General features: G+C 38.0%; 3 protein-coding genes and 1 non-coding gene across 5 annotated transcripts; 2 read left to right on the forward strand and 2 right to left on the reverse strand.

Moving 5' to 3' along the window:
- The first annotated feature begins 405 nt into the window (after positions 1-405).
- Positions 406-9215, forward strand: LOC104223551 (callose synthase 11-like). The gene is made up of 3 exons (XM_009775010.2): positions 406-5821; positions 7583-7751; positions 9000-9215. The coding sequence occupies exon 1, from the start codon at positions 503-505 to the stop codon at positions 5813-5815; it is 5313 nt and encodes a 1770-aa protein (XP_009773312.1). The 5' UTR covers positions 406-502; the 3' UTR covers positions 5816-5821; positions 7583-7751; positions 9000-9215.
- Positions 3459-3538, forward strand: LOC138886641 (small nucleolar RNA J33). Its single transcript, XR_011405690.1, has one exon. It is a non-coding gene; the product is annotated as a small nucleolar RNA J33 (small nucleolar RNA).
- Positions 9216-10266: 1051 nt separating the features above from the next.
- LOC104223552 (uncharacterized) lies at positions 10267-13326 on the reverse strand. The gene has a single exon (XM_070167819.1). It carries the CDS (start codon positions 13254-13256, stop codon positions 10419-10421), a length of 2838 nt encoding a protein of 945 aa, XP_070023920.1. The 5' UTR covers positions 13257-13326; the 3' UTR covers positions 10267-10418.
- Positions 13327-14934: 1608 nt separating this feature from the next.
- Positions 14935-23685, reverse strand: LOC104223553 (probable ubiquitin-conjugating enzyme E2 24). Of its 2 annotated transcripts, none has more exons than XM_009775015.2 (9): positions 23232-23685; positions 20655-21536; positions 18767-20231; positions 18211-18348; positions 17514-17945; positions 17352-17415; positions 16219-16358; positions 15632-15943; positions 14935-15416 (listed from the first exon to the last, which is right to left on the reverse strand). In XM_009775015.2, exons 3-9 carry the CDS (start codon positions 20204-20206, stop codon positions 15180-15182), a joined length of 2763 nt encoding a protein of 920 aa, XP_009773317.1. In that variant the 5' UTR covers positions 20207-20231; positions 20655-21536; positions 23232-23685; the 3' UTR covers positions 14935-15179. The 2 variants fall into 2 exon arrangements, with proteins under 2 accessions (XP_009773317.1, XP_070023921.1); XM_070167820.1 differs by having other exon boundaries at positions 20655-21552.
- Positions 23686-26982: the final 3297 nt, after the last annotated feature.

The raw sequence follows: 26982 nt of genomic DNA on the forward strand, positions 1-26982 counted from the left end.
GTTTTATTGGCTAATTCAAATGTTATTCAATCTAATCTTATCTTATTTTAATATTTAAGATTTGCGCTTATCCCCATAACGGAATTGTTTTGATTGGGCTTCTCATGTTGTCTTGTTGGTTTCTCATAGAAAGCTGCAACTTTCAACTTACGTACTACCCGCAACTTCCCCAGACGCTCTTGTTGGCGCGTGGTTCACGTCACTAAATTGCCTTGTTGTAACCCCCTCGTACCCTTCACTTTCCTCTCATTAAAAGTTTCACCTTTTACTCCATTAAAGTTTACACATTTGATTCCCTTTTAATCCCCCACCCCCTAACATACCCCCCTACTCCCAGTATTCGAATTATCGAATATACCCGTTGCTTTATTTTATTATAGTATATGCACATACTTGTGTCTGCTTATGTGCAAGTGGCAACTTTCCTTGTTTGAAATTTTGGAAAAAGAAAGGATTTTGGAGAGTTACCCGTTAGTGTAAAGCTGCTGTGGAAGCAAATGCGATGAATCTCCGGCAACGTCCACCAGTCACGCGCGGCCGTGGTTCTGATCACGCGCCGCCACCACCCCATTACGAGCCGTACAACATTATACCCATTAACAATTTGCTTGCTGACCACCCTTCACTAAGGTACCCAGAAGTGCGTGCTGCTTCAGCTGCTCTACGCGCCGTCGGGGATCTCCGGCTGCCGCCGTTCATTCAGTGGCGTGACAGTATGGACCTCATGGACTGGCTTGGACTATTCTTTGGGTTTCAAGACGATAACGTGAAGAACCAACGGGAACACTTGGTTCTCCATTTGGCTAACTCTCAAATGCGCCTTCAACCACCACCTGCCGCCCCGGACCGCCTTGACTACGGTGTCCTCCGCCAGTTCCGCCAGAAGCTCTTGACAAACTACACAAAATGGTGTTCATATCTTGGTAAAAGGTCTCAACTTCGCTTGCCAAGACGCCAAAGTCCAGAACTTTCTCGCCGTGAGCTCTTGTATGTATGTCTTTACTTATTGATTTGGGGTGAGGCTGCTAATCTTCGTTTTGCTCCTGAATGTTTATGTTATATATATCACCATATGGCTATGGAACTGAATTACATTCTTGATGGTCACATTGATGAGAGTACTGGAGCCCCTTTTGTTCCATTTACTTGTAGGCAGTTTGGTTTCTTGGAACAAGTTGTCACTCCTATTTATACGACGATTAAAGGTGAAGTTGAGAGGAGTAGAAATGGCACTGCCCCTCATTCAGCTTGGAGGAATTATGATGATATAAACGAGTACTTTTGGAGTAGGAGGTGTTTTAAGAGGCTGAAATGGCCTCTTGACTTGTCATGTGGTTTTCTGGATACTAGTGTAGGCAGGAGAGTTGGTAAGACAGGTTATGTGGAGCAGAGGACTTTTTGGAATATTTTTAGGAGCTTTGATAGGTTATGGGTGTTGTTGATATTGTTCTTTCAGGCTGCTGTTATTGTTGCGTGGCAAGGTACACAGTATCCGTGGCAGGCTTTGGAAAGGAGGGATGTGCAAGTGCAGTTGCTTACTCTCTTCATAACTTGGGCTGTTTTGAGGTTTATTCAGTCAATACTTGATGCCGGGACTCAGTATAGTTTAGTTACCAGGGATACAATGTGGATAGGTGTGAGAATGGTCTTGAAAAGTGTAGTTGCTGTGACATGGGCAGTCGTGTTTGGGGTGTTCTATGGAATGATTTGGAGCCAGAAGAATTCTGATAGGAGGTGGTCGTACGAGGCGAATCAAAGGATCTTGACATTTCTTAAGGCTGCTCTGGTGTTCATCATCCCGGAGGTGTTAGCTCTGGTTCTTTTCATTCTCCCATGGATACGAAATGTGATTGAAAACACCGACTGGCCAATTTTTTATTTGATAACATGGTGGTTCCACACTAGGATTTTTGTGGGTCGCGGGCTCAGAGAAGGGCTTATTAATAACATAAAGTACACGTTGTTCTGGATTGCAGTATTGGCTTCCAAATTTATCTTCAGCTATTTCTTTCAAATAAGGCCGCTGCTTGATCCTACACGAGCTCTTTTGAATATGAAAGTTAAGAAGTACAAGTGGCATGAATTTTTTGGTAGCACGAATGAGCTAGCAGCTGTTTTGATGTGGATTCCAGTTGTTCTAATTTATCTAGTGGACCTGCAGATCTGGTACACTATATATTCCTCCATTGCAGGAGCAACAATTGGGTTGTTCTCGCATATAGGCGAAATTAGGAACATTAAACAGCTCAGACTCAGATTCCAGTTCTTTGCAACTGCATTGCAGTTCAATCTGATGCCCGAGAATGAGAGTATAGATGCTAAGGACACCCTGGTTCGCAAGCTTCGGAATGCAATACATCGGACAAAGTTAAGATATGGCCTTGGACAGCCGTACAAGAAGATTGAATCGAGCCAGGTGGAAGCAACTAGGTTTGCCTTAATATGGAATGAGATTATCATAACTATGAGGGAGGAAGACCTTGTTAGTGATCGTGAGCTGGAGCTGATGGAGTTGCCACCAAACTGTTGGGATATTAAGGTTATTCGTTGGCCGTGTTTTCTCTTGTGCAACGAGTTACTTCTTGCTCTCAGCCATGCAAGCGAGCTGGCAGATGCACCTGATAGATGGGTTTGGTTTAAGATAGGCAAGAATGAGTATAGGAGGTGTGCAGTGATTGAGGCTTATGATAGCATCAAATACTTGCTATTAAAGATTATTAAATACGACAGTGAAGAGCATTCAATAGTCACTGCGCTTTTCCATGACATTGATGATTGCATTCACTTTGAAAAGTTTACTAAAGCCTACAAGATGACCCTCTTGCCACGCATTCATGAAAAGCTGGTGTCTCTTATTGAGCTTTTGCTCAGGCCAGAGCCAGATTTGCGTGATATGGTCAATGTATTACAGGCTTTGTACGAGCTTTCAGTTCGGGAATTTCCAAGGGTGAAGAAGAGCACAGAACAACTGATGCAGGCAAGTCTTGCTCCTTCAAATACCAATCACGGGTTTCTTTTCGAAGAGGCGATCGAGTTTCCTGATAAACAAGATGCTTTCTTCTATAGGCAGCTGCGCCGTTTGCAAACAATTCTTACTTCCAGAGATTCAATGCACAATGTCCCAAGAAATATTGAAGCGAGACGGCGTATCGCCTTCTTCAGTAACTCTGTTTTTATGAACATGCCACGAGCTCCCCAGGTAGAGAAGATGATGGCTTTTAGTGTCTTGACCCCTTACTATGATGAGGAAGTTCTGTTTGGCAAAGAAAGTCTTAGGAGTCCAAATGAAGATGGAGTATCCACCATATTTTATCTGCAGAGGATTTATGAAGATGAGTGGGCGAACTTCATGGAGAGGATGCATACAGAAGGAATGCGAGATGAGAATGAGTTATGGAACACTAAAGCAAGGGAGATTCGTCTTTGGGCATCATATAGGGGGCAGACTCTGTCCCGTACTGTAAGAGGCATGATGTATTATTACAAGGCTCTCCAGATGCTTTCCTTCCTTGATTCTGCTTCAGAGGTTGATATAAGGCACGGCTCGCAAGAAATTGCTTCACCTGGTTCATTGAACCAAAATAATCACTTGAATGGTATAGGCTCTGGCATGTTGCGAACTCCTCAAAATATTCACAGAACGAGTAGCAGCGTCACCCTTCTTTTTAAAGGAGATGAGTTTGGTGCTGCTCTAATGAAATTCACTTATGTGGTGACCTGCCAGGTGTATGGTTCTCAGAAGAAGAAGGGTGATCCACGTGCTGAGGAGATCCTAAATTTGATGAAGAATAATGAGGCCCTCCGAATTGCTTATGTAGATGAGGTTTACTTGGGAAGAAATGAAGTAGAATACTATTCTGTCCTAGTGAAGTATGATCAACAATTGAAGAAAGAAGTGGAAATCTACCGCATAAAGTTGCCTGGTCCCCTGAAACTTGGGGAGGGTAAGCCGGAGAATCAAAACCATGCCATTATCTTCACCAGAGGTGATGCAGTTCAGACCATAGACATGAATCAAGACAATAACTTTGAAGAGGCACTTAAGATGCGTAATCTGTTGGAGGAATTCAAGGAGAATTATGGTATTAGGAAGCCCACCATTCTGGGAGTTCGTGAAAATATCTTTACTGGTTCTGTGTCATCTCTTGCTTGGTTCATGTCTGCCCAGGAGACGAGTTTTGTGACTCTGGGGCAACGCGTTCTTGCCAATCCTCTCAAGGTACGGATGCACTATGGTCATCCAGATGTCTTTGATAGGTTTTGGTTCTTGTCCAGAGGTGGCATCAGCAAGGCTTCCAGGGTGATTAATATAAGCGAGGATATATTTGCTGGATTCAACTGTACCTTGCGAGGTGGCAATGTTACCCACCATGAATATATACAAGTGGGTAAGGGAAGGGATGTTGGATTGAATCAGATCGCAATGTTTGAGGCTAAGGTTGCTAGTGGCAACGGGGAACAGGTATTGAGCAGAGATGTATATAGGTTGGGTCACAGACTAGATTTCTTTCGCATGCTCTCATTCTTCTATACGACTGTTGGCTTCTTCTTCAACAATATGATAGTGGTAGTAATGGTCTACATGTTCTTGTGGGGGAGACTGTATCTTGCACTCAGTGGTGTTGAGGAGTACGCCAGCAGAAATGCCAGCAGCAACAAAGCACTTGGTGCAATTTTGAATCAGCAGTTTGTTATCCAGCTTGGTGTGTTCACTGCCCTCCCTATGATTGTGGAGAACTCTTTGGAGCATGGCTTCCTTCCGGCAGTCTGGGATTTTGTAACTATGCAACTGCAGCTTGCCTCACTATTTTTCACATACTCAATGGGAACCCGTGCACATTTCTTTGGTAGGACCATTCTGCATGGGGGAGCGAAGTACCGTGCAACTGGGCGAGGTTTTGTTGTGCAGCGCAAGTGCTTTGCTGAGAACTATCGGCTCTATGCTCGCAGCCACTTTGTCAAGGCAATCGAACTTGGAGTGATCCTCATTGTGTATGCTTCACATAGCCCCTTGACTAAGGACACCTTTGTGTATATAGCTATGACTATATCAAGTTGGTTCCTTGTACTGTCATGGATAACATCTCCGTTTTTGTTCAATCCCTCTGGGTTTGACTGGTTAAGAACAGTGTATGACTTTGATGATTTCATGCATTGGATTTGGTACAATAGGGGAGTTTTTGTAAAAGCGGATCAAAGTTGGGAGACATGGTGGTATGAAGAACAGGACCACCTGAGAACTACCGGTCTCTGGGGAAAGTTGCTTGAGATTATTATGGATCTTCGTTTCTTCTTCTTTCAATATGGAATTGTTTATCAATTACACATTGCTGGTGGTAACACTAGTATTGGTGTTTACTTGCTGTCTTGGATTATTATGGTCGCTGTTGTGGCAATTTACATTGCCATTGCATATGCAAAAGACAAATATTCGATGAAGGAGCACATATATTATCGACTGGTGCAGTTGCTTGTCATTCTGCTCACTACGCTGGTGATTGTTCTACTGTTGAGGTTAACCAAGTTTACGCTGCTTGACTTCATCACAAGTTTGTTGGCTTTTATTCCAACTGGATGGGGCTTAATCCAAATTGCCCTAGTGCTCCGGCCCTTTTTGCAGTTTACTTTGGTTTGGAGCACTGTTGTGTCCTTGGCTCGGCTATATGATATGATGCTTGGGTTAATTGTTATGGCTCCTCTGGCATTTCTATCATGGATGCCTGGATTTCAATCCATGCAGACAAGAATATTATTTAATGAAGCTTTCAGCAGGGGCCTTCAGATTTCTCGTATCCTCACAGGCAAAGATACATAATTTGAGGTGATTCTCTAACTTACATAGGTAGTTGAGTTTTCTATTTATCATGATGATTGGAAGTGTACTTTAGTCTATCAGGTTTAAATTCACATGCTATGTATAGCTGCTAGTATTTTTTAGACTTGTAGTTTCTTGTCCAAATTTATAGTGCTCTGATTCAATTAACCTTCTCTAAGTTCGAAGGTAGCTAGATAAAATTTAAGTCAGTTAAATCTGTGCTAAGTACAAAGGTGACACTTTATCTAGCCTTTCTGAGATAAGATAATCTTTTTGTTTGAGAAGGATTGACTGCCCTGTTGTTCATGAGGTCAGCAACATGAATGCATCTACGTAAACGAGTTCATACACATGACGGAACTTATTGAATTACTTAAAAAAAAAAAAGAAACGAAAAAACCGGAATGTTCTTACTTTTGACATTTTGTCACATAGTTTGTCTGGCTGTTTTAGACTGATTAATATGCTTTGCTTTCCTGGCCAAAAATAGGCTAACCCTGGAGAAATGAACAGTTGTTTGATAGTGCTGATGTAGAAGCAGATTTATTGAGAACAGATTTGCAACCTTTACATCTGCTGGTTTTAAATGTCATTTCTAGCGTAACAGGCTAAGATGAATGTTATTGAGGCTAGCAAGACATTAATGAAAATATAGACAAGAAGGGACATCACCAAAAGCCATATAAAAGCAGAATAAAGATAACAAGATAGTAAGGTGATAAAAAAATCCGTCTAATAAAGTAATAAATATCAAAAACACTTATGCTTTTTTTTTTTTTTATATAGGGAAGGTTTTTATATCAGAAACACTTTTGCTATTTTCACATTTCACTTTATCATCTTTCTTTTAAACTTTTCATCACACTTCTTTCTCTTTGATTTTGAATAACAAGGCTTGCCCTGACATGTTTTTCTGCTGTTAGTAATAAAGCAAAATGTTGATGTTTCTAACATCTATTATCACGTTTATGAATCCGCCCCCTCTCCCATCCTCAGCTAAGATGGCCTAAAATTATTACTTGCATTGAAAACAGTATTGAGCAGGAAAATTTATAATATGGTGTCACTTTAATCTTAGAGTATTCCTTTAAAAAAAAAAAATATTCGTAGAGTAATTATCCTCGCTTGTTGGAAGACCACTCAAGAATTTAATCCTTGTCACATAAAAAAAGAAAAGAAAGACTAAGATAGAGCCCCCCAGGACTTTGGTCTAGTGATAAGAACCCAACATCAGAAGTTCGAATCCTATTATTTAAGTGGAGAAGGGCAGAGATGCGGGCCCATTATCCACCAAGATTCAAATCCTGCACCACCTGGCTCTTGGCGATTTCTCATTATCAAAGAAAGAAAAAAAAAAGAAAGAAAAGAGAAACTGTGATAGAGAGAAGGGATGGGAGGTCGGGGCATTGGGGTATGGTTCGGGGTCTAAAGATAGATATCTTAATCCATAAACTTGATGTGGGGGGTAAAAGCATTATACAAATTAAGCTTTTTGGTGCAAAATAGATGATGTCCACAAAGTGGAGCAAATGCCGGAATTCCTCAGCTTCTTACAGATCAGGAGCTGAGTTTTTCCTTTTTGTAAATGTCCGGGTGCAGCACATCCTCAGTTCTGGCTAAGTACATCAATAAAATCTTTTGGTCCACCTGAGTAACTGGTCATACTATCAAAGATATTATGTGTTGTTTTTCTTATATCTCTTAATGATTGAGATTATGATGTTCAATAATCATGCTTGTTTTAGTTAACTTTTCTGTTGATTGCAGGAACAAGTTAATAATTTCAGAGGCATATGCATCTCTTTTCTTGATTATATAGGCCGCGGTTCCAAATAAGTGGCTTTATTTTTTGTTGGAGCTTGGATGGGGAATTTGATTTTGTGCCTTCTACTCAGTCTGGGTAACTTCTCACCCTTCAGTCTACCAAGTCGACGAGGTTAATACTACTTTTTTGTATTCTCCTTGCTACTTACAACATTGTGATTTCTGCTTTATTTAATTTTGAGTTTATATTGTTTGCTTGGCTGGGAAGGAGGATGTCAACATTTCTACTTTTGACGGCTAAAAGCTTAGATGCTGTGACCGCGCACCTCCTAATGTTCAAGTCATTCTTTGCTTGATGATAATGTCATTACCAGTTAGCAACTTTGCCATCATGATACTCAACAACCTCTCAGTTAACTAGAAAGCTCGAGGGTGCTACTTAATTTACTGTTCTACCCTCTTTTCAGACTTGTATTTCCAAATGCTTTTGTACGAACATGGTACAATCTTTGTTTCAGAGAATATCTGCCCGCCCTTAGTTCTGACTGCTAGTCTGACCATTTCTGAACCTGTCTTTTATACCGTTTCCAACTCAATGGAGAATATCTCGACTCTTGCAATTCCGCTTCCCTTGGCTTATAACATGATTAAAAAATCGAGTCTTGACTGTAGATCCTCTCCCTCTGCACTATATTCTCTTGGGCAAAATATCAAATAAACAGACTCGAAAGCTTTGAGTAGATGATTCAAACTATTGAAAGCTGACAATGAAACAGAGTCTTATCAATTGGTTACATCCTCATATGTTGCTATAGGATTGGAATGTGCCTAAATCTTTATTAATTCATCTATATCAGATGAAATCAACAATAGTAACCCACCTTTACCTATACAACAAATCTGTAGACAGAGTTACTTATTTAGGTTTCTGGTTTCCCCTTGTAGTCATGCGTTTTCGATGAACCATTTTGTTGGTCATTTGCTACCTGAAACTACAAACTTTGAAAGTTGAAACATCTCGAGACCTAAATTTTCCACCTTTCACTCTTTCTTAAAGTCTGTGCTATACTACCATCTCTTTAATCTTTTCTTTAGTTTCATCTTTTTGTTAGCCTCATCTATTGGAAACAGCCTCTCTGCCCCCCTAGGGTAGGGGTAAGGTGTGCGTACACACTACCTTCTCCGGACCCCACTTGTTATAATTCGTTGGACTTGCAGGGTAGGGGTAAGGTTTGATCTACATGTGAAGGACAGCACACCTGCCCGAAATTTTGCACATTCGACTCCTCTTTACCGTTGGACACCAACAACCATGAGGGATCTCTCTTTCGCGTGCAATATATATTTACCATTCTGTCTTTGTAAATTGCAAGGTATAATGAAGCCTGATGTAATTCAATTTTCACTTATGACATTGCAGGCTTGCAGCGGTTTTACTAAGCGATGTGGAACAGTTGGGTCTTTTCTTCTTCCTAGTCTTAGTATGGTTAGGTTCAGGAATCATGGTTAGATCTATCATGTTTCCAATTTTTTGTAATTCTGTACATAATGGCCACATGTAAATGGTGTAGTCTATTCTGATTATGACACTGTATTTGCGTATTTCTGGTGAGCTAATGGACGACAGTGGAACTTACACCAACTACGGTTTGGCTACTGAGCTTGCAAAAGGAAATTGCTCACTTCTAGCTCTATTTAATGTATTTTTTGGGGGTTAATTTCTTGACAGATGTAACTCATATTCAGTCAGTGAGCAAGACTTACTAAAAGGCACTTTGCTTGTCGCCTTAAATTGTAAATGTATTTGGCTCTCTGAATAATTGGCCAGTGGTATCACTTTTAAAATGTTCCCTAATTCAGATGAGTTTAGTTAAGTTTATTTTCTTACTAGAATTGATCAAAATTCAGTAGTAAAGAGACATTGAACGTATCATAGAAACCCTCTTTTGGAGCCAAAGTTATGACATCAGATGTTAGTTTGGTAGCAAAATCATAGGAAAGTAAGAGCAGTATACATGAGAGAATAGCCAAGAAACCCAAGTGAGATGTAGGAACTCAAATTTGGTCAAATCCCCGGGAAATATAAGCCGCTTACCCGCCTCCCAATTCAAATAATTAATTAGAGTTCGAATCTGTGATGTGCGCCTAACTTAGACTTCATTGTTTGTGTTGTGCGAGGCATTGGATAAAATTTCTCACTTCTGCAAAAACCAGACCTTAAGTCGAATTTTCATACATCCTCAGAGACAAAACTTGGATGCTATTTCTTAAAATGGAGTAAAATCTTCACTCTTACACTTGCAATTTTTTTAGCGACCAACCCATCAAACACATCTTTCTCCTTCCCAACCCCAAATGAAGTATCTATATACTTAGAAAATCTAATCTCTTGCAAAAATAGCTGACTAATTCAGTTTAATCCGGCTATGTGGGAAAACTTGCCAGTTAAAAACTTTTCTTAATGAAATGCCAGTACTTTACAACTTATAATTTTGGGGAAAACAGGAGTGCAGAGAGTACTGCAGAAACCTGTCAATGCATCTAGAAAGCTGAAACAGATACAAGTCCCACTTAGATTGAAAATATTCACAGTGATTGGTAAGCAAAATTTTGCATGCTAGCCAGTTCAGTAACAATAGTGTCTGAAAGAAGAGTTCAACTACCAAACTATAGATACTTAGAGAGTCTGCCAGATGAATCATTCCTTAACAGGCTTGAAATTAGATACTTCAGCTATACAATCTTTGACATACAATGTAAGTATCGGAAGCTAATGAAGCTCATGACAGGAGAACTAAAAGTTTCTTCAAAAATCAAGGATAAAATTTCTACTGACAGTTTATTCTTCCGTAACTGACTCAGTGCTGACTACAGATATTTTCTCATATGTGGAACTATCTCTATATCTCCTGGGAAGAAAACAACGGCCCCCAAATCTCTGCTGCAAGAAAGTGAGAATTGCAAGCAGCAGACCCCCACAACATATAATGATGTCCCAAGCAGTGGAATAGTAATCCATTTTTGGGTTTCCATATATGTAATCAAATGACCAGGCATTGCCGTGAGCTCTGTAAAGATCATATACATGTGGCATTAGGCGCACAAGGGTGGTTCCTATATAGAAACCAGGGGTGAGAGCCTTCTCAGCGTTGTTACAGAACAAATTGAACAGAATCTGAGGAAGCAAGAATCCATCCAAGATCAAACCGGCATATGTTTTGAGCTCCCCCCACAAAGTTTGCTGTTGGTAACGAAAATGAAGAGAATATTCAAGCTTCATCTGATGAGGATTTCTTGACAGATGGAGAAAGTAAGCAATCAATCCACCACAAATATACATTGGCAAAGACAAATACAGAACCTTTTTATCAGATATCCAGGAATTTTTTAGGCTCTCATTACCTGCTCTTGCAGACCATATGAGTTGGAGAAGACGGAATTCCAACAAGAATGCTATCATCGTCATGATTCTAATTAAAATCTCGTTTACTTCAACCCATCCATCATTACCAAAGTAAACATTCCGCTTTTTCCGGTTGACCAAAAATAAAGCTTCAAAGTTTAGCAACAGAGGGATCATGTGTGCCAATGTGAGTACAACTAGCATGACAACAGAGATAAACGGAAGCACACTTGGGTTTTTTTTCACATAAAATAGCTGCAGACCCACAAAGATGCATGCAAGTGTGTTGGAAATTAGAACCATGGTCATTTCCAGATCCATTCTCCATATGGAATTTCTGGCTTGGTCAGTGTAGATCGAATTTGATATAAGTTCCAGAGGTTCAAAGTAAAGAGGATCAGACTTTTTTCTCATGCTCTCAATGGTACCTCTAACACCTGTGCGGACTTTAGCGTTCAAAGATGGGTACTGAATGTTAACTAGAATTTCACAGTCTAACGATGAATTTTTCAGTGAAATCCCTTGACGTGATGAAAAATACATACAACCAACCATGCAAAGATGTCCACTCCTCGAATCATATAAACCTTCAGCAGAAATTTCAATTGTCATAGGAGTATGATCATCAATGTACAAGAACTGAGGTGGAGCAAAAAAGTGAAGCACATAGCTTACATTGACCACAGTACTTTGATTGTCATTCAATTTAACAGAAGAATCAGATGCACCCCGGTAAAACTTATCCCCCACAGACAATGGCGCTGAATAACTGAAAATTTCTGTTTTTTTCTTATTCCTCACCATCATATCAAATCGCATATCAGATGAATGAACATCGGGATACTTCCCTCCCTTGCCTTTATAACTCATTGCCTTGGCACAAGACCTCGTCACATTATCAATCACAGTATACTCATATGTCAATCCATCAAGCCTGTTAACCAGATTTCTTAGACTGTGCAAGGCAGCTTTACCGTAATTACCTTTTTCATTTGAGTCTTTTCTTATCCAAATCTCCCCAACAACAACACTCCTCTCCTTCAAGGTCCATTGCTTAGGCAACCTCAAACTCAGCCTCACAACACAATCCCCAAGAAAACCCTTTTCAGCTGCTGCATCACTTCCATTGAAAATCCGGCAACCAATCATGTCAACTGTTTTCGTCTTCTCATCCCACTTCCCTTCAGCAACCAATGTTTGATTTATCAAATAAGTTGGCCGAGTGCGCACACCATCACCAAAGCTTAACAAGAATCTCCCTCTCCCATTATCCCCGCACTCAATCTCATTAAACCATATCGTCATCGGCCTAAAGATTGACACATTACCACCAAGAAAATCACAATTCCCATTACTACAATTACCCAAATACATCATTTCCATAGTCCCAGCACGACTTATCACTGAGCACACGCTCCTATCTGGGTTTTCTATTCCCAACGAAACATTAGACCAATCACCATATTCACTAAACCCATGATTCTCAACTTCTTTATTAATCAAAGTATACATATAATTTCTCAAAGACAAACCAAGTATTTCAACAGGCTTAGTATATGCATTTTTATCATTCACATCAATTCTTTCCAATGTACCATTAACAACACTATGCAAAATATCAGAAGAATTCAAATAAACCAACTTAAGAACAACAGCAACAGAACTTAACTTCCTCATACCTGATCCCACCATACAAAGCTTCCCAGTACTAGAATCCCAGAAACCCGAAACGCGAAACTCTCTCGAATACCCGCCGCCACCTCTGGTAGGAAACCTAGGTGGCCGGTTATAAACTAGCCGGAGTTGCCGCCGGTGTACAAAATCACCAAAAAACTCAGGACCAACACTTCCTGCGAACCTCAAAACACCTTCAAGTTTAAATATTTTACCATTTTGGGTCGGATAAACGTTTTGGGTGTAGAAATTTAGGGTTTTTGGCTTGAATTTTCCGGCATTTTCAAACGGCACGTGGACGTACGCGTTGCGAAGACTGAGGAAAATTGGGGTAGCGTTAAAAGGGGTTGAAGCTTGGCTTAAAGGGGTGCTGGAAACATCGTCGTTACAGTATGGTGAGTATGGGATCTGAGGGAGTTCGGAAACTCCAAGGGAGGAATTAAGGGAAAGGAGAAGAAGGAGTAGAAGAAGAAGAGGACTAAATTGGAATTTGGGTGATGGGGTTGTTGTAAATATGGAAAGTTTGAATCTGGATCTAGGGTTTTGCAATGGAGATGGAGCTGAGGAATTCTCCATTGTTATGAGGTGTTCATGGAGCATAGTGGAGAGACGGAGACTTCAATGGTTGATCAAATAAATATTGCTGACATTTATATACACCTGAATCACAATCTCATTTCCTTTTTTTTTTTTTAAACTTTTGTCTCCCCTTTTGGATTCTATAATTGTCGGTTTGCTTCTTTATTTTATTTTCTATTTTGACTTTCGATTTAGAATTATAATCTGATAATAATTAAAAAAAAATTATATAATTATGTCATCCGGGTAACTTTTGTCCGCCAAAGAAGAAGTTATTTGCATTTTTCTCTCCGAACAGATTTGAACTTGAGATTAATGTAAAGTAATTTACACATAAAAACAGAAAGAATTCATGAGAAATTAAGATTCCAATTATAATGTAGACAAAAATTAGGTTATTCTATTCCTTATGTTTATACCTGACCAAATTAATTACTTCATACCTATACTGGTGGAAGGATTCAAATTTCCCAAGTAGAATAGTCGTCAATTACTATGTTGTCATTAAAAACAAGAAACAAAGAACGAATGCCTGAAAGAGCTTAAACTTTTATCATTGTGCTTTTATTAGGTATTCCTTCCTTTTCAATTTAAATGATTTAATTTCCTTAATACTTTGTTCCAAAATTTAGAAATAATTTAATTTTGAATTTTTCCTATTTACCTATTTTATCAGAATTTTTATAATCACACAAATATTATGGCCCGATAAAACTTTTAATACCATATATTTCAAAGTTATATTTTTTCTTTAACTTTATGTCAAGAAAGGAAAAGAATATTTTATTTTGTTATAATTTTTTTTTTTTTTGGTTATGATAAGACACTTTACTTTTGTGCAGTGAGATGTGTGAGATTCAGACATTTTCGATCCCTAGTTTATTCAAAAGATAAATAATTTGATATTTGAATAGAATAGCTCTGAACAAGGCATAAATCTTATACTAGAAGAAATGGAAATAAGAAGGCTAACTATAGTTGAACAATTAAAAGAGATAGAGAACAACTTATTAATTTGCATTTCAATAATAACGTAACATACTTGAAGCTTTTGACCAGATTCTGAAGTAAATTAGAGCCCGTTTGGACATAAGAATTTTTTTACTTTTCTCCGAAAAATTTTCATTTATTTTTCAAAATCAGTGTTTGGCCATAAAATTTTTAATTTTCACTTGAAAATGAATTTTAGAATTTTTCGAAAATTTGAAAAACCCCAAAAAACTGTTTTTCAAAATTTTTACTGAGATCACTCATAAAACTTCAAAAACAACCCAAAATTATATTCATGTCCAAACACAACTCTAATTTTCAAATACCATTTTAACTTAGAAAATTGTTTTCAATTTTTTTTTTGAATTTTTACAATTCCATATTATTAGTATCATAGTATGCAATAAACGTTCCTTTTACAGTTTGAATTATTTTTGGTTTTGGTTTTACTTCTCCTAACCTTTGATCGACCTAAATGCTGAGTTTTCCACCACTCTAATAAGGACCTAAATAAATCCACTTAATGATGGAGACTTGATTATATCCTTCCATTTCCTACAACCCAAAGCTGAGCCGGCCATTGCAAAAAGTTGGTGTGTTTTACTATTTACTATAGTTTGTAACTTTATGCAATTTGGATATAAGTGGTAACCAGAACATGTTGACACAACAAGTTCAAAACAACTGGAAAACATAGTAAACACCGATCTCGAGGTTCAACCATTTATTCAAGCTGCAATATCTTACAAAATGTAATGCATATATACACAACTATGGTCCAAATACTCATTACTCACACATACCCCAATTCCCCCCCCCCCCCCCAACAAGCCCACAACACACATCTGCACACTTTAAATTAACATGGAAACGGCCAATTAGGGCCAGTTCAAATGCTGATATTGTACATATATTGGTAAGGTTGTTAATTATTACACAGGTGCATAGCAACACTTAATCGGACAACTGACTGCAATCGATACCTTTGTCAGTGAATGCCGCCACGAGTTTAGGGAAAAGCTTGCCAAGCATAATCTTGAACCCTGTAGAGCTTCCTTTTATCGGTTCTTGCTCCTGGCTTTTGGGTTGAAATGCAGAACCAACTGGTGCACCGTCCATGTACGCCTTACAAGCCAACAAAATGTGCTTCCATCTTTTACCAAAGTGCTCTTGCACGAGTGCTTCAAAATGCTGCAGCATAATTGACCAAGCAGATCAGAAACTTCCATATTAAAAGGGAAGTGTTTCTATATAGAATGCTGGAATACAAAAAGTCTTGGTGGTAATTAGAACTTTAAGTTGTCAGAGTCCAAATTCCTTTCTTAAACATGGTACATTACGTGGTTTTATCTGAAATCTAAACATGATTTAAAGAGACTTGGAAAACTTCAAATGTAATCATCTACCTTAGGTGGCTTGTTGAGTTGGTATAACATGGACTTGCAGGTAACAAGGAAAGCATTTTCATTATAGCTAGCTGAGTTCTTTTCACCATCAGCTTTTCCAATCTGTGCATCATATCCAGCCTCATTGAAATAAGGCTTTTCATTGAGCACAAGTGCTTGAAGAGAGAGGAGAACTTGTAGAATCGTGGAACTTTTGGGGTTCCATACTTCATTTCCGGAGCCCGTCCATGTATTTAAGAGACTAAGACAGACCTTTCCTGACTCATACAAGTTGGGATTGACACGAAGCCCGCTAGAGTGATAGTAGACCATCTGCACAATTTCATTTTCACAAAACCTAAATAAGCTTTGACGAGAAAGTCTATGTTTGATCTCACAAATCAAGAAACAGATGAATTTCATAAATGGATGGTGGAGTTTGACAATTGGATGCCTAACAATGCATAAGAGCTAATGAATAAGTATGATCTGAATTTAGCTTCCAAAGGTAAGCAAGTGCTCATTTCTATCAATCAGAACATTGTGGAAATATGGAACAACTTGTGCTCATGTTAAGATTAATGCACAGGCTATAAAGAGTTACTTACAGGTGGCTCATGCGGATAGTCCGAAGGTAGGTAAATATCAAAGAAGAAGAGTCCATCATGATACGGAGTCCCAGGTGCACCAATAATGGCTGCTCGCAGCAAATCCATTCTTTCTTCATATACGCGTACATAGATAGTCTCTGTTTTAGGTTTTAATAAAGCAAGTGTGAGGAAGAATAGTCAAGAAATGCACTGTAAAACCATCTATTCGATGATAAGAGGTTTTTTGCTGATAGAATCAGATATTGTGCATCAAAGAGAAAAGAAAAAAGGAAAAGATATTGTGCAGTCAAGTTGTGGTTAATTTAGTGTCTATCTCAACCCCTCTCCCCCAAATCTTTCCTATTCGAGCAATAGTTTGTGATCATTTGTTCGCCTTTTCAAACTTAAGTTTATCGTCACTCGGAACTTTCCACTTTCCTGAGGGAAAGCCATTCTGTCTTAACAGCAATCGACCAAAATTACATAAACTTAGTGAATTAAGGAAAAGAGAGAACTTCTTGAGAAAATGATACAAGACAGAGGCGCTATTACAAAGAGCAAAGACAAAATAATTGGCACATAATATCAGAAACATTAAACCTACAGTGGCTCCCTTACTTTCTAAACTTTTAAATTCATTTATCATATTAGCCCATGTAAGAATCTAATTTTCTGGGCTGTTTGTCTTGCAAAAGATCTGTGGAGTAACCCACAAAATGAATTTCGAATAGAAGATCTATCATTTTGCTCCAAATGTAAAGATGAAAAATAGAACTTGTGGACTGCCATAAGGGCATTACCATTTGACTTCGGTACATGAACTACAGAACAACTGATATTTATCATATATTCCATAGGCTAAAAAAGGCAATATATTTCAGGAATTAAAATTCTAGTTGCAGAGTATGCCAATTCTCATTGAAAGTCTGGCTTATATCTTTTTACATTTTCCCTCGTCTTTGTTCATTTCAGTAGCTTCAGCATTCCCAATGTTATATCTTTCCACCCCCACCCCCCTCCAATTCAACGAGCTTTCGCTCAAAAAGCATGACTCATACTTGCCAAAATACATAGATAGACAAAGTAAACAATAGCAGAATGTAAATATCACATCATTAGACACAAACAGAAAAACAGGTTGAAATTCTCACCAGGAAGATCATGTTCCAAAATGCTCCATTCTTGTTGGACCTTCTTCAGCCAACCTCTTCTAACCTGTGAAGTAATAGAAAGATTAAAAAAGGGGGAAGAGTAAAGTAAAAATAACAATAAGCCGACATGTTCACTTGGGAAAAACTAAAAGAAATTTTGACCTGGGATAACTGCGCCTTTCCAGCACCATCTGCAAAATGGTGGTCTGAGAAACCAGTTACCATATCAAACTGTCTAAACTCTTCAGGGAGCTTGCTGGAAGATGGAAAAGCATCATGTTTTTGATCCTCAGCTGTTTCCTGTTCTTGCTCTAGTTCCATTTCAAGGGAAGCCTTCATGTATCCTACCTCAAGTGTGAGAATTCCTGCATTCAAATTGCTAAGTTCTATGACTTCCTCCTCATTTAGAATCCTTGATTCCTGTCCTTCTGATATAGCTTGGTATGTACCAAACAGTGATGTGCTCAAGGAGCCGAAAAGACGAGAGGTGATACTCGAGAAAAAGCCAATAGCAGCTTGAGAAAGCAAACAGGAACTAGAATTCCACAAACTCCTGTTGCAACTTTCACTATCGCCACCAAACTTCAGCAAGTCCTGAATATCAAAATCTAACTCTGTCAAACTTTCACACGAGAATGAATACCTAATATCTAATTAAATCCCTGCTATATTGAGCTTCTTATAACGTGGATGGCCAATGATCTTCTAACCACTTTTTATGGTTATTAGCTTATCTCCTATTGAACCATCCGGTTTTCCTTCCAGTTAACTATCAAGTCACTGCCAAATTTTCCATTCTCAGACTTACTTCTTGCAATAACACCAAAGGAACAAAACATGGAAAGGGAACTAGACTTACCTTTTCCTCAGGTTTTGAAAGTTGATTTTCCTCTGAACTCATCTCCGCACCTGATGGCTCAGCATTTTCACCAGAGGGCACTGTAATGGCAGCAGCAGCTTCACACTTACCTATCCGATAGATCTCAAAGGGTGCTACCTGATGAGCATCAATGAAGAAAGATAAGATTTGAGCCAGCTCAAGGCATAAGACCAAGATTAAGAGTATATTTCTCGAAACACTTCAGCTCTTAGTACATTATTTATTACTTTCAACAGTTATCGTGTGAACAAATATTCCTAAAGAAAACGTTTCGGTTGCAAACTTCAACTGCTTTCTGCCAATCAACTTTCCACCAAAAAAGATCAAATTTAATAAAACAATGTAAGAAGAACAGTAATGATATGATTCTTGGAAATCAGCAAAACATGAGCGCTAATGTCAACAAACAGTAAGTATCCTTTTGAATCTCCAATAGGTTATGTCACACTCACGTTCAGCTATGAGAAATGAGGAGAGAAAAAAGACAGGATCCAACCCCTCAAAAATAAAAGAATAGAAAAAAGAGTACCCTTACCGTGCTTGTAATACCAGTAGCCCATTTCACTTCAATATTGCCATCTTTGAAGCCAACAATAATACCAATGCAAGACAAGTGATCATATCCGGTGAAATCTGAATTATCCTTTCTTTTATCAATATTCTTAAGCTTGGAGTTAATGTCCATCTCAGAGAACATGCTTTTTCCATCAAGACTGAAAACCTGATCCTCACAAAACTTGCAAACCGCATCACCGAAACAGTATGAGTAGTCTGGATGGTCCATCAGTTCATATGCACTCACAATTTCTTCAGTTTGCTCTACCCTAAACTTATTTGGTTCATTCAAGGAAAAAGTTGTCCATTTTACCTTTACAGTTCGCTCCTTCGCATCAACACACCTCACCACGCCCCACCTTTTTGGACTGGGAACAGACGAGTCATCACAGGATCCCTTATCAAGCACGAACTGCTCTGGCCAAAACTCATGAGCATCCACAATATTGACAGGAAATACAGAATCTGAGTCCAATCCAGTAGTCACGCTTCCATCCTGCCACGAAACATCAACTTTTGTCCTTGTTCTTGAAATTACAGCAACTTGCGGAACAGTTGAGCTCCTATTACTCTGAGATGCCTTGTTTAGCTGCCTGTTCTCTTTCATTGCTCCATAGGGAGGTGAGCATTGAATATTCTGCTGCAGAAAGTTCTTAGAGTCAGCAACTGGAAGTAGACAGCAATCTCCAAGCTGCCACTTTGCATGGGAGAAGCAAGATAACAAGGTTAACTTTTCTGAGTCCTGAAGATTCGGGGGACTAGGCACCTCTTCACAACCAAGACTGCCACAGCCGATCCAATCTACATACATGACTCCAGCCTCCACAGCACAAATGGTACCTTGCTCTCTTTTGCCACTTTTTACACCACATAACCAGTTGGTTGATCCAGAGGCAGCTACAGACTGAACTTGAACCCTTTGTCCCGGGTAGAAAGGATATTGTGGGTCTTCAACTAAATCAGGGGAAATTGGTGTGAGAATTTCTGAACCCTCGGCTGCAAACTCAGACTTTGCACCATCATCAAAGAGGACTTTAACTTTATCGACTATCTTTTCCACTTTCCCAAGCCATGGGCCCATCACTACATAATCCCCAACAGAAATTGGACGTATTTTCACCAGATCTTTTGAGTTAACATCTTGCATCTTGCTTCCATAAATATTTTCCAAGTCAACAATCATCTCAACATTGATCACTTTTCCCATCTGTCCGGATGGGTCATTTACTGCGCATACTATGTCCCCATACATAAACACTCTCTCAAAGGAGAGAAAGTCGTCGATTTTACCGATGCTCTCCTCAAGACTTGAAAGAATAGAACAGGCATGCCCACCATACAGATATTCAACATAATCCTGATCGTCATAACTGCTGCTCTCGCTGAAACTATCAAAGTCACTTAGAGAAGATGTATCCATAGTGTGGAATCCAATGAAAAGTATTCTGCAATTTGAGAAACATTAATTTATAAGCCAAGAAATGAGGGTTCAAAAAGCATAGTATTGGAATGAAAGTTGCCAAAATGCAGCTACATCTTGCCTATATCTGATTCACAGTTATTTTCTCTTGGATTCTTGGTGCTTAAATTCTAGAGATACAAAAAACACGAGTGACACTTTGACTTGAAAAATTACACACGCTTAAACCTAAATTATGTTGCTTTATACTTATTCAGTTGCTCATATACTGTAATGCACTATACTTATTCAAAATCGAGAGCAATTGATGGGATGACTTGCAATGGAACAAATGGAAACATCGATCAGCTTAACTAAGTTGAATTAAACCCAATCCCTATTGGTGTTAGATGATATAGCTAACAATAAGTTACATGGACAAATAAATGACGAGTGACAGGAGACATACCACACAAGTTACTTGCAAGTCCTAGCTGTTTGATCCAAACTTACAGACTGATATTGATCCCCTGCTGACGATGATTATCAGTCTTCCTAGTTCCAACAACGACCGATGTATATATCCAAAGATGAATCAGATCTCGAGGTCAATCTGTTACTTTTAAACAGAGACCAAGATAGTATCTCCAAAAGGAGATAATGCCAAAGGAGATTTGCCCTAAAGACAAATGTTTTGGAGTCTAACTCCAAATGCCAAAGGAGATTTGCCCAATGAATTGACAAGTCCACTAGAAGAATTGTGCAGAGAAGAACTTTCGAATTAATTGTGGTCCTTGTAGAAGTGCCACTTTCTTTAGCTCTTCCTGACCGGTTGAAGAGGAAGTCCACAAGCCGGATATATGGATCAAACTTTTGCCAACAAAGGAAGACAACAGCTTGATTAAAACCACGATAAAGAACCACCAAACAGCGGAACTTCACGATTTGCCAAAGGAGATTTGCCCAGCAGAGCCAATAGAGAGACACATGTAACTAGATGCTCTCGCATGAAAGGAATTTACTCCTCTCAAAGGCCAAAGACAGTTTGCCAAAGAAGATTTTCCCCTTAAGTGGAACCAGCTGTTCTGTCAGGTTTACTTACTTCCACAAAAAGGAGATGTCTCAGAGAGTTGAATCAACCAGAAAAAGACAGATGTGTTGCATAAAGTGTTTAAAATGCCAAAAAAGATATCTGCTCTTGAGTAACCAAGGAAACTGCTGAGAAAATGTAAGTTGATATGAGCCACTGAACTACATCAGGAAATCCTTGCAAAATATGTGGTATACTGACCAGGAACCAACTTTCTTCTGTGTCAAACCAGACTTAGCTATTTCAGAAAATACGTGAAACCTGTGTGCAGAAATAGCTGTTAAATTTCAACACAATGCTATTTTTATATAGAGCAGTAGGAAGACTAGTTCTGCAGTTTCTTTTGACCAAATAGATACACAGCCTACATCAAAATAGAGACGCGGCATGAAATTCTAAGAGGAAAAGTTCTCAAGAGGACCTATAAGAGAATGAATCAGCAATTCCTTAAAACACGGCCCATTTCTGTAACTTCTTTAACCATCTGACTTTCTGTTCATCATTCAAATAAAATTTTCAAAATAACTACTGTAATCTTTTGTGGTCAACTACTGTGGTTAATTGGCAGCATGCGGATACTTAGACAATAAACCAATTTCCAAGTGAAACTCATTTTTTAAAGATTAATTGAGTGATGGCAGAACTTGCACACACGTTTTTGCCATTTAAACTGTTGTTTGAACTTGCATCAAGATCAATTTAGAGCTCTATGGTTAATTGCTTACAAGTGCTTTTGTCCACATGAAATAATCATTTTCAACTAATTTTCAAAACCCAAATCCATGACCCTTCAAAAACTAGAATTGAATTAAAAGATCATATAATAATAACAGTTCTCCAGCTAACATCACAAGTAAGATAGATGTCTTAAAATTGGAATAAGACTCCACGGGTTCATCAACCATCAATAACTGTATTATCTATGTTTTTGTGCAAAGTCCACCTCTTTGACATTGAGAATCTACTCTAAGTTGAGAGGAATGAGTTGCTTTTTCATCTTTAACTTTGCCTTTTCATTCAATTCAATTTATTTAGCCTAAATTTTTATTAACCTCATATTAATTACATCCTTACCATTTCTTGGTTCATTCATCAAAATTGGATATTCTGTGCCCCCAAATTACTGTTAAGTTTCTTTTTTGAATGTTTAGTCCAATGCTCAAGCCTCGATATCATAATAAGTTTCTTATTATCAATGATTTTGCTTCCTCAGGATCAGGTGTTAAGCTTTCAATGTATTAAGACATGAGAAGCGACTAAGAAGCTATTATCTTCTGATTCCAGTGCTCACCTCAGAAATAGGCGATCTACATGTGAATAAAAAACCTTTGCTCCTAGATACTAAGTATATAGTGCATCTAGCCTCAAGAGAGGATATCACTGGCTTGACAATAGCTTGTACTACACATATCCTTGAAGACCTCAACCTGAAGACCCTCTACTATTTTTCGTATTTATCCTCTCTGACTATATAGACAATAATCTATGCGTAAAAATTGCGAAATCTCGAAACATTATTTTCTCTTTTGATATCAATTTTCCTTTTAAGATGGTCATATAGACACTAGGCACAATGAATAAAGGCAATTGCATCTTAGAATTTCATTTGGTGCTCTACCCTTATCTTTACTGTCCTAAAATTTCAATTAAAACAACTTGTTAAACAAACTTTTTCATCTTTGAATCAGAACTCCAAAAAGTATCCTTTTTGAATTGAATGAAAATTGCAAACATGCAGCCTAAGAGTTTCAATAACATTCAAACATAAAATTCACCTTCACATAAAGAAAACAAATAAGGAGGAGAAGTGTGAGAAATATTTTCATCAAGGTGAAGAAATACATATGCTAGATAATTCAAACAACTAGAGATTAAAAAACAAACAGCCAAAAAGAGTAAAGGACAGCATGAGGAGAAAAAGGAAACAAGATTATAAGTAGAAGTTGAGAAAGCTACCATCTTTTACCCTCTTATGCCGATATCAAACCAAAGGCAACTTCCATAGAAAGAGCACAAGCTGATGAAACTGAAGCAACCCCAGAAGAGAGAGTTTAATTCTTGAATTTCTAGCTGTTTCCTTCAGTTTCAGAGATAAATTCTTGAATTTTTCTTTCCCAACAAGCAGTGATCACCTCAACCAAAACACACACACGCCAAGAAAAAGAAAGATTAAGGGAATTCAGAGAGGCAAATCACCTCCCTAAATTCCCATAGTCCACTCATATTCAAACCTCACAAACATGGCAGCATCAAATGTTGCAAAATCACCAACCCCCTTAATTACCACCTCTCTTATTTCTCTTCCACTGCGTGTGTGTGTTTTGTCTGTGTGAATTCTTGAACGTTAAATGGAGATTTTTGAGTTGTGTGTGTACTATTTTTCATAGCCAATTATAGATACAGGGTATTAAATAAAACCCCATATATACTTTTTAAGAAGAATATACCGTAGTATCTATGCTCTCCTTGTATATTGTATTCTCTACTCTTTTCTGCCGTACAAGTTAACAGGAGCATCCCGAATTTACATAACTACCCTCTGTGGCTGTTGTAATCAATTATCACCTTGATCCAACTTGGGTTCTAGAGCATTAATTAATTTATCACTTTTTTCTTTTTGAAAAGATAGATGGTGTTTTATATATTTTAGTTTTTATATGTGATGATTCTATTTTTTTGATTTCGCACCCAGTATTTTTATATCCGTATTAGGATCCTAACTAATTCAGATTCGTATAGTGTAAGACTCATTAAAAAAAAATACTCTAAATAAATAATATTTTCATTTTCAAATCTCGAACCTGAAACTCCTAAACATTCTATCCATCACACCATACTCCAACAGTATGATGATTCTATAATATGTTAGTGTGTGTGGCGGCCAATGTACCTTCATAAACCTAAGAAATCGATTTTATAGTTCGTCCAAGTATTTCTTTTTCAAAAAGAAAAAGTTGTAGTGGTCAAATTAACATGTGTATTAAACAAATTGTTCCGTTCAATATCTAATCAGATGTAGTTATCTCACATTTTCAAAAGGCCAAAGAACCTAATTCCTATGTTTTTTCACAATAAGAAATAAGAATATGAATTAAATATTAAGGTTTCATGTTGTACATGTAGAATTTGTATGCACATTGATGTTGATTCAATCTCTAATCATCTTAGTCTTATTTTTGTTGCCAAGTGCAAACAACAACAACAACAACAACCCATATCTTGGGTAGAGAGTTTGTTTCCAAAATAGACCTCGATGGGGAGGGTAATGTGTACACAGACCTTACCCCTATCTTGGGGTAGAGAGGTTGTTTCCAAAATAGACCTCGATATCCTTCCCTCCAAGAACTTCCCACCTTGCTCTTGGGGAGACTCGAACTCACAACCTCTTGATTGGAAGTGGAGGTTGTTTACCATCAGAGCAACCCCTGATATTAAGGTTGCCAAGTGCTTAAGGTGTTAATATTACTTTCACATTTTACACCGATGATTTGATTTTGTAAATTTGAACTTCGTAACATTTGTTTATATCTCCTATAGTTGCGGTGCTAATTCAAGTAAGGGAGTGACAATCTGAAACTTAGACATTTAACATCTTTGTATACATTATAACTTATGCCAATAGATTTAATAATTAATCTTTCAGAAATTAACAAGTGAATGATTAATTTGAGTTTATGATTATCTCATATCTTAGCATGATTGTATATCATATAGTGGTGCTTGGCATCCCTACACCTTCCAAATGAAAAATACATAGTAAAAACTATCTGTTATCTATTAAACAACTAGCAATTTGTGCCACGAGGCTTTAGTCAAGTGGTAAGAGCACATGTGTGGGTTTGACGCACCTCGCGTGTTCGAACCATGCTGTAAGAAAAGCTTGGTATTTACTTGGAGAAGGATAGAAAGACATGCTCATTATCCATTAAGTTTCTAACTGTGTGCACTGATCCTCGAACATTTCTCGTTTATAAAAAATGTGGAGCAATTTGTTTACCAAAGAAGGTGCATAGGAGGGGGAGGGGGAGTGGAAATGGATAGTAAATGTTGGTAAATAAGTAGGTATTATCAAAGGCGCGCTTAAACCGTACTTAAGCCCTAAAGCGAGGCTCAAACATGTTGAGCGCTTGGCCTCGCTTAGCGGGTACTTCAGTGTTGTGATCAAGGATCTAAGACATATTGTTCTTTGCCAATGAGTGTAATCCTGAAGAGGCGACACTAAGCATTGATATTTTACTTTATCGTAAATTTTCTTCAATTTCTTTGTCCTTATATTTGGTTTCATGCTTATTGATATTAGTCTTGGACTACACATATATATTTATAGTTTTTCTCCATTTGCGCCTTTCTTCATTAACGACCACGCTTTATTTTCACTTTGCGCTTAAAACCCTAATAGACATTAGAGCTTTTTTTGCGCTTTTCTCCTTTGATAACACTAGTAGCACATTGTCAAAGGTTATTTTTGAACCACCAACTTGTTATTTAGGCCATTCGAGACATTATCTGATATGAGTACCTTTTTTTTAATTCAAATGCTTGACGAGAGTTTTTCTCTTTTGTTGGTTTAGGGTAATCAATTTGACTGCAACTGCTTGAAGGATTGGGTCACCTTGGGAAAATGAAGTAATGTCTTTTCTTGTTATGTAAATTCTATTTCCGATATATCTTGTATTCACTTAAAACTCAAATTCAAGTGCTAATAAATGTCACATAGACATGATGGAGAAAAGAAATGTTGTACAGATATTACTTTCCTATAGGTATCCTGTAGTAGACTGAATGTGCTCTTTAGCCCCAAAGCCTATGTGTTCATGCTTGTTCCTGTATCTTACGTAGCGTGTTTAATACATTGAGTGAATTATTGCAAGCACATTTATTTTTGGGGTACGGGGTAACGCTAAATGTTGTGTTTGCATGATGATTTTAGTAGTGGTTTGACAAGTTCTTTCTGAAAAAACTGAGCTTATTTGTTTGCTTGCATTAGTATTGTTAGTAACAAAAATTTAACTGCTTTGAACATTTGGTCGTGGTGCAGAAGGGGAGCACATGTACAGTGGGATGAGGAAAATTTGGGAGAAATGGAGGCAAATAAACCAGTGAGGCAGAAAATAATTGAACCAAAGACACCATATCACCGCATGATCAATATTGATGGTATGTTCGTGAAATTAATTCTTCTTTTTCCTTTGTACCCATTTATCTCACTTGTCAATTTTTTGTGTCATGCAAGCTTCATAGATAGATCAAATAATGCGGTGGCGTGTTGTCTTCCTGCTTTTCACATGTTGATCATTCTTTTTGAAATTTTTTTGATGCTTGATAGGTTTATAAATAGATGAAAATCAATTATGTATTGACTTGGTTTTATGCATTTGCTAGTCTTCTTTTTCTATCTTTTCTCAGGTGATTTATGCGCCATCCGTTAATTCATCACAAAATTGCTTAAAAATTTCCTCTTGGCTAAAAGCGTGGACTTCACGATGTTCAACTCTTTCGAAGAGATAGATTTGAATCCCTATCGGTCTAGCTGCCCCTCTTCATATTTTATTCAGCCTTTTCACATGCTTGTTTCAAAATTTTATTATATACACGAAGCGGGGGTACTTCTGCGTTATCGGCCTTTACTAAAATTGTGTTTCCTGTTGTAAAGTTGTCTCGTTCGTTATTTGTATGTATCAGACCATAATGGTTCTTTTTTTCCCTT

Source organism: Nicotiana sylvestris, chromosome 2, assembly GCF_000393655.2.
Source record: "Nicotiana sylvestris chromosome 2, ASM39365v2, whole genome shotgun sequence".
NCBI lineage: Eukaryota > Viridiplantae > Streptophyta > Magnoliopsida > Solanales > Solanaceae > Nicotiana > Nicotiana sylvestris.